This window comes from Phaethon aethereus (genome assembly GCF_964289735.1).
Source record: "Phaethon aethereus genome assembly, chromosome: 37".
In the NCBI taxonomy this organism is placed as follows: domain Eukaryota; kingdom Metazoa; phylum Chordata; class Aves; order Phaethontiformes; family Phaethontidae; genus Phaethon; species Phaethon aethereus.
Genome location: NC_138613.1, coordinates 71,718 through 79,018, shown reverse-complemented (window position 1 = coordinate 79,018; position 7,301 = coordinate 71,718). Strand labels below are relative to the sequence as shown.

The 7,301-nt window shown below is 69.2% G+C and overlaps 1 protein-coding gene across 1 annotated transcript; it reads left to right on the top strand.

Moving 5' to 3' along the window:
* Window positions 1-1,861: 1,861 nt before the first annotated feature.
* LOC309415014 (RNA-binding protein 4-like) lies at window positions 1,862-6,124 on the top strand (the record flags this gene model as incomplete). Its single annotated transcript, XM_082012400.1, has 2 exons — window positions 1,862-2,273; window positions 3,994-6,124. 2 exons carry the CDS (start codon window positions 1,862-1,864, stop codon window positions 4,683-4,685), a joined length of 1,104 nt encoding a protein of 367 aa, XP_081868526.1. The 3' UTR covers window positions 4,686-6,124.
* Window positions 6,125-7,301: the final 1,177 nt, after the last annotated feature.

Here is a 7,301-nt window from a genome sequence, read left to right as displayed (position 1 = left end):
GAGGGGATGGAGATGGGGTGGGAATTGGGAAGGGATGGAGATGGGGTGGGAATTGGGAGGGGATGGAGATGGGGTGGGAATTGGGAGGGGATGGAGATGGGGTGGGAATTGGGAGGGATGGAGATGGGGTGGGAATTGGGAAGGGATGGAGATGGGGTGGGAATTGGGAGGGGATGGAGATGGGGTGGGAATTGGGAAGGGATGGAGATGGGGTGGGAATTGGGAAGGGATGGAGATGGGGTGGGAATTGGGAGGGATGGAGATGGGGTGGGAATTGGGAAGGGATGGAGATGGGGTGGGAATTGGGAAGGATGGAGATGGAGTGGGAATTGGGAGGGGATGGAGATGGGGTGGGAATTGGGAAGGGATGGAGATGGGGTGGGAATTGGGAAGGGATGGAGATGGGGTGGGAATTGGGAGGGGATGGAGATGGGGTGGGAATTGGGAAGGGATGGAGATGGGGTGGGAATTGGGAGGGGATGGAGATGGGGTGGGAATTGGGAGGGGATGGAGATGGGGTGGGAATTGGGATGGGAATCAGGACCGGATGGGATGGCGACAGGCGTGGATGGGGATGGGATGGGATTGGGATTGGGATATGGATAGATGGAGATGGGACTGGGATGGGGAGGGGATGGGACCTGGGAGGGGATGGAGGTGGAAAGGGAGGGGAATTGGGATTGGATGGGATGGGGACAGGGATGGGATGGTTTTGGGGTGGTTTTGGGGTGGGATGGGGACAGGGATGGGATGGTTTTGGGGTGTTTTTGGGATGGAATGGGGACAGGGATGGGGTGGGTTTGGGGTGGGTTTGGGATGGGATGGGGACAGGGATGGGATGGGGTGGGTTTGGGGTGGGTTTGGGGTGGGATGGTTTTGGGTGGTTCTGGGACACGACGGGTTTAGGGATGGGCGGCGCCGGGCGCTGGGGCCGGCGGCGGGGGCGTGCGGGTGCCCGTGGGTCACACCAGTGCCCCCAGTACGGGGCACCAGTACCCTGCGCGCCCCCGCTCTCCGCGGGTCCCGCCGGCCCTTCCCCCCCGCCATCAATGGGCCGCCCCAGCCGCCGCCCCCCGCGGAGGCCGCAATGGACCGCTCCGCTGCCGCTCGCCCCGCCCCTTCCCGCTCGTGATTGGCTGCAGCAGCTCCGTGGGCGGGCCCACGATGCCGGCCGCGGAAGGGTGACGGTACCCAGCGGCGTTTGACGGACAGAGCCGCTGCCCAATGAGAGTGCGGGAGGCGGAGGCCGACCGGGTAGCGCCGCCGCCATTTTGTGAGGACCGCGCGGCGGACGGGGCGCAGGTGGGGGCGGGGCTGCGGCGGCGCCGGTACCGGGAGGGGCGGGGGGTGGTGGTGGACAAAATGGGGGAGAAGAGGGGGGCAGGCCGGCAGCGGGGCCGGACGGGCGAGCGGGGTGAGCTGGGCCCGGGCCCGGCCCCGCTGAAGCGGTCGGAGGCCTCGGGGGGGGGGAGCGGGAAAGGCCCGGTGGGGGGAGCCGGGCCGGAGCCCCGGGGGGGTCCAGAGGCCTGCGAGGGGGGGACACAGGCCTACTGGGGGGGCAGGCAAGGATTTGGGGTGCTTTTGGGGGGGGATTTGGAGTGTTTGGGGGTACAGCCCCGCGGGGGGGGCGGGGCGGGCAGAGGTTTGGGGTGTTTTTGTGGGTTTGGGAGCGCCGCTCTGTGGAGGGGCACAGCCCTCGGGGGGGGGCGCAGAGCCCTGCGGGGGTCTGTACCCCCTTCTCTAAGCAGGGATGGGGGTCCGGGCCCGCCCCCGCTACGGCGCAAGGCAGGTGTCGGGGAGGGGGGACGCGGACGGCGGCACTGAGCCCCCCGCCCCGCTGCTTCGGCGCAGGCTGGGCGAGATGGTGAAGCTGTTCATCGGGAACCTGCCGCGGGAGGCGACGGAGCAGGAGATCCGCTCCCTCTTCGAGCAGTACGGGAAGGTGCTGGAGTGCGACATCATCAAGAACTACGGCTTCGTGCACATCGAGGACAAGACGGCGGCCGAGGACGCCATCCGCAACCTGCACCACCACAAGCTGCACGGCGTCTGCATCAACGTGGAGGCCAGCAAGAACAAGAGCAAGGCCTCCACCAAGCTGCACGTCGGCAACATCAGCCCCACCTGCACCAACCTGGAGCTGCGGGCCAAGTTCGAGGAGTACGGCCCCGTCATCGAGTGCGACATCGTCAAGGATTATGCCTTCGTTCACATGGAGCGGGCGGAGGATGCGGTGGAGGCCATCCGCGGGCTGGACAACACCGAGTTCCAAGGTGATCCGCGCCGGGGTCGCGGCGGAGATCCCTGGGGAGCGGGGATGGGTCTGGCGCTCGAGCCCCGTGGGTCTGCGGGAGGATTCCTGATATTCCTGCACCTCGTTAGATGTTTTCACTCCCTTCCAGCTCTGGCTGCGCCTGTTGGGGGCGCGGCAGCAGCACCGGGGTGATCGGCCCACGGGTGATCCTCCGGCACCGCGCTCGGCTCTGCGGCAGAGCTGCGTCACCGGGCTCGCCCGCCCTGCCCCTCGCTGGAATTAAGTGCCAATGGGGTTTTTTTTGTTTTTGGTTTTTTTTTTTTTCATTCCAGCTCCCCTCGTGCCGTGCACGGCACGACAAGGGCCAGGCTGGCGCGGCGCAGCCGCCTTCCTGCCTGGCGAGCCTGGGCACTGCTTTTTCCACGGCAGCCGCAGCGAGGGCAGGGGCGTTTGGGGCTGGGCCGGGGGAGGACGGGACTGATCCATCTCTGACTTAACCCAGCACGGCCGCCCCGCAGGAGGATCTCGACGGCGAAGTCCCAACTCTTGTGCCGACGGCCGCCGCGCCTGGTCCTGCCGGGCCGGAGCAGCGGGTCCCGCCCGCGCGGCGTGAAGCCAGGCTGCCTCCCGCCCTTGTAGCGTTGCCCTGCCTGGTAAGAGGGTGAGCGGAGGCGCCCGATCCCGCGCCGGCCGTGTCCCCGCTGCCGGTGGCACGCGGCATTCCTCGCTCGGGCTCTCGACGTGCCGCCCCGGGCCCTCGCCCGACTCCCAGACGAGACGCGGCGCGGGCGCTTTCGCTGGCAGCCTCTGCCTCTCGGCCTCTTGCGCGGATGCAGCGGCGGGGCCGATCGTCCGGATCCGAGCTCGCGGCCGAGGCTGGGCGCCGTGGCGCTGATGGCGAGCGCATCCCCCATCCGGAAGCGGCGCCGGCAGGCAGGCCGGGTCGTCAGGGAGGCGTCCGGCGCTTCACCCCGAGCGGCGGTGGGGCTGGGCTCGGCCCTCCCGGTTCCCCTTGGGGTTTGGGCAAACCCTGCTGCCCCGATTCTGGGCGTCCCCCAAAACTCTTCTCCAGCCGGGACGGCGCGGCCGCGTCCAGAGCTCCCCGGCCGCAGGGTGTCCGCGGGACCAGCACTTGTCCCCGGTTGCGCTTTCGCTTGCCTCGTGCCGCGCTTGAGGCCGGCCCCTGTCCGAAGCCTCGTTTGCTCCGGGGCGGTTGTCCGGTGTCGCATCGCTCCTGCCGCTGCCAGGAGCGTGCTGGCGTCAGCGTTTTCCGGTGGGAAGCTTGCCATTGATACGGGGCCGGCGATGCCGCTGGCTGATCCCCAGGGTGCTGCGGCTGTGCTGCCGCGTGCCGGTTGCCAGCAGAAAGCCGTCTTCGGCTGCTCGCCACGGTAGTCGGCGGCTCGCTGGCTGGCTGAGCCGCCAGAGCCCCTCCTGGCGTAGCCCGCGGCGGCCGGCGCGGGCAGCGCTCGGTCTTGCCTGCGGAGCCCCGTCCCCGCCGGCACCTTCCTGGTAAGTCGGGTGGCCAGCAGCCGGGAGGCGGCTCCCGCTCGAGCCCGTCGCGGGCTCTTCCTGCGCCGGGTCGCTCCTCGCCGTGGCACCCGGCGCTTTCGGAGGCTGCGCGGCCGCGGGCAGGGCTGCGGCCGGTCCCGTCCCGCCGCCCACCGGCGCCCGTGGTTGCGTCCACGCTCTCGGTGCGGCCTCACTGATCGCCTCCCTCTCGCGTCTCTTTCCTCAAGGCAAGCGGATGCGCGTGCAGTTGTCCACCAGCCGGCTCCGGACGGCGCCCGGGATGGGAGACAAGAGCGGCTGCTACCGCTGCGGGAAGGAAGGGCACTGGTCTAAAGAGTGCCCGGTAGATCGCCCGGGGCAAGTGGCGGACTTTGCCGAGGCCTATAACGAGCAGTACGGAGCCGTGCGCACTCCCTACACCGCGGGCTATGGGGAGACCGTGTATTACGATGAGGCGTACGGCGGGATGGCCGACTACTACAAGCGCTACCGCGTCCGCTCCTACGCCACGGCCTCTGCGTACGACGCCTACGCGGAGCAGACCATGGCCCAGTACTCCCAGTACGCCCAGTACTCCCAGGTCCAGTCCTCGGCCATGGCCGCCACCACAGCCATGGCCAGTCGCATCCCCACCACCCTAGACGCGTACGATAGAGCTCTGCTGCCGACCCCGGGCGCGGCGGCCGCCGTCGCCGCCGCCGCCACCGCCGCCGCGGCGGCCGCCTCCTCCACCTATTACACCCGGGATAGAAGCCCCCTGCGCCGCACGGCCGCCGCGGCCACCACCGTCGGAGAGGCGTACACGTACGAGCGTGGGCAGCTGTCGCCGGTCTCCTCGGTGGCCCGGGCCTCCCTCTACGACATGCAGCGGTTCGGGCGGGACCCGTACGCGGACCGGGCGCGGTACTCTGCCTTTTGAGCCGGAGGTGAGCGTGTTGGCAGGTCTGGCGCGCGCCACTCGGCGCCTTGCAACCGGCAGTGCCTCTGGGCACCGCGGTGGGGGGTCCTCAGCTGCTGGAGACACGGGGCCCGCGTCCCCCAGCCCCTGGTTGTGCCGGTCGAGCATCCTCGCCTCGATGCGAGCCGGGAGGAAGGGTTGCGGTGAAGCAGACAGGCCCAACCGGGGTCTTGGCGGGCGTTAAAGCCCAGACGCTGGCGCTGGGCACTCTGCCCGGCACGGGGCGCATGGCGAGGACGCGCCGTGGCCATCAGTGCTGCTGCCGGGAGCTGGTTGGTGCCGGCGGGTCGCTCTCCCTCGGGGCTCCCCTGCCTTTAATTAGCGTTCCCCGCGGCTGGGGCCGAGCCCTTGCGCCTGGGTACCGTCCCAGCACGGTCTCCGCAGGGTGGGGGGTTCCCGCAGAGCCCCCAGCGCTGTGGGCCGTGGCCACCACATGCGTCCCCCAGGAGTAGCTCCTGTCCGGGGCTGGCTCTTCCCGGTAAAGCTGCCAGCAGCCGGGCTGCCGCCCCGCTGCAGGTCCCTCCGGGATGGCCACCGTCCGTGGCGCAGCGCCGCGGGCGTGCCACAGCCACGGGGGCTCCCAGCAGCCCCCCCGGCACGGGGCGGCCACAGAGCCCCCCGCCGCCGCTGCCTCAGGACTCTGGTTGCTCTCAGGAAGCCAGCCGCTCCTCCGGGCGCCCGCCGCCGCCGCCTCGCGCCGGGGCTCGGCCCGGTCCTTGGCGCGCTCCCGGCTGGCGCGGGTGCCGGCACCTGCACCGGGCACCTGCGCCAACTCTGCTTTTCTCTTTCAGGTAAGATATTTGCGGCTGGACGTCGGGTTCCCGTCGCACACCGAATCGGCACCGCGCGTCTCGGGCTGCGCCGGGCTTCAAAGCGCAGCCGGGTTCAGCTAACGAGTCGGTTCCTAACGGACGCTCAGCTTCTTCCCAGCCTGGTCAGGAATAGCTCCACCCCCCCAGCTTTCCGTTCTCCCTTGTCAGGATTTGCTTTTTCAGGTAGTTTGGGGGTCCCCGGCCCCCCCTAGCTGGTCTAGGCTCAGGTCGTGAGCAAGTGTAGCCGTAGCCGTAACCGCAGCCGTAGCCGCAGCGCCAGCTTTGCTTTGCTTTGCTTTCCCGCCCCCGGCCAGCGCGGAGCCGCTCGCTCCCTCGCTGTTGCTTCCTTTATTATTATTATTATTTCTTTTCTTTTTGTCTTTATTTTTTAAGAGGGTGAATAATCCACTTGTAGCTTTTTAATACGAAATGACGTAGCCGAGTCGCGGCCGCCACGCCGCGCTCCCCCTGCGCCCTGCCGGCGTGGGAGGGCCGAGCGTGGGGTTGGAGCTCGCCCCGTGCCCCCCCACGGCGTTTAGCGTCCCCCAACCCCACTTTCCGGTAAAATAAACTCAAATTTTTAACAGACCCGCTGGCTCCGGCCCCGGTTATTTCTCTCGACCCAATTCGCCCCCCGCCCAGCTCGCAACCGCCCCGACTCACCGGTGCTGCCCTGCCTGCAGACGAGGAGCTCCCGGCCGGGGGCTGCGCTGCAAACGAAGGGGCAGATGAGTGTGGGACCCCCAAAAGGGGACCCCCGCCCCCCAGGAAGGGACACCCAGGGCCCTGCGCTGCCCTGGCTAACGAGCGGGGCTGGGTTTTAACGAACCCCTCCGGTTCTGCGGCTGCCTCCCCCTTCCCTGTGCCCCCCGGGGCTCCTCCGCCTCCCTCCCTGGCAGGGCCCCTGCCACCACCCGCTAATTAACCTGCGCGGGGCTGGCTCGTTAGTCCCCCAGGGGCCTGCGCCGCTCCCCCCGCCTCTCTGCGCTCGTTAAGCGGTGACGTCGGCGTCCCGGCCTGTCGGCTGGTCTCTGGGCCCCGGTTTTGCGGCGGGAGCCCCGAGCTCCTCGCCCCTCGTCGGCCGCCGCGGTTCCAGGGCCGTTGCGCCTCCGCTAATTGCCTCCGGGTGATCAGCACCGGCTCCTCCGCCACCGGGGTGGGCCTGGGGACCGTCCCCCGGCGCCTGCCCTGGAAAATGAGGGGGAGAAGCATTAGACCCTTCTGCCCAGCTAATTACCACGGTGGTTAACGAGCCCCAGCCATGTTCCCTGCCATGGCGCAACCGGGACCCGGCCCTGGCTCGCGGGAGAGACGACGGGACAGAAAGCGCTTTCGGAAAGTAGTGGCGGCGAGGCAGCGGCCGGCTCTGCCACACGATACACGTGCGACTGGCCACCGCGGGTGTAACCGCCGTCGCTCGGGCACACACACAGTTTCTCCTCTCAAAACCGGCTTTTCTCACCCAAAAAGAGGCAGCGGGCACAGGTTAGGGAGCAGAGCACCGCTGCCGGCACGCGCTCACCGCGGCAGGGACACCGCCCGCGCCCGGCAGCGCCGGTGGCAGCGCTCCGGCGCTCTGAATCTGCCGCCCCAGCAGCGGGAAAGCAGCTCCAGCACCGAGCGGTGCCGGGGCCACGGGGGGAACCGGCGCCGCGCGACCCAAACGCGGCATTTGCTGGGGGGGTGGTGCCGGCGCTGCCAGGAACGGGCAGAGGGACACGAGTGCGAGCGGGCAGCCGCGGCTCCGGTGCGTCACCACGTCGGC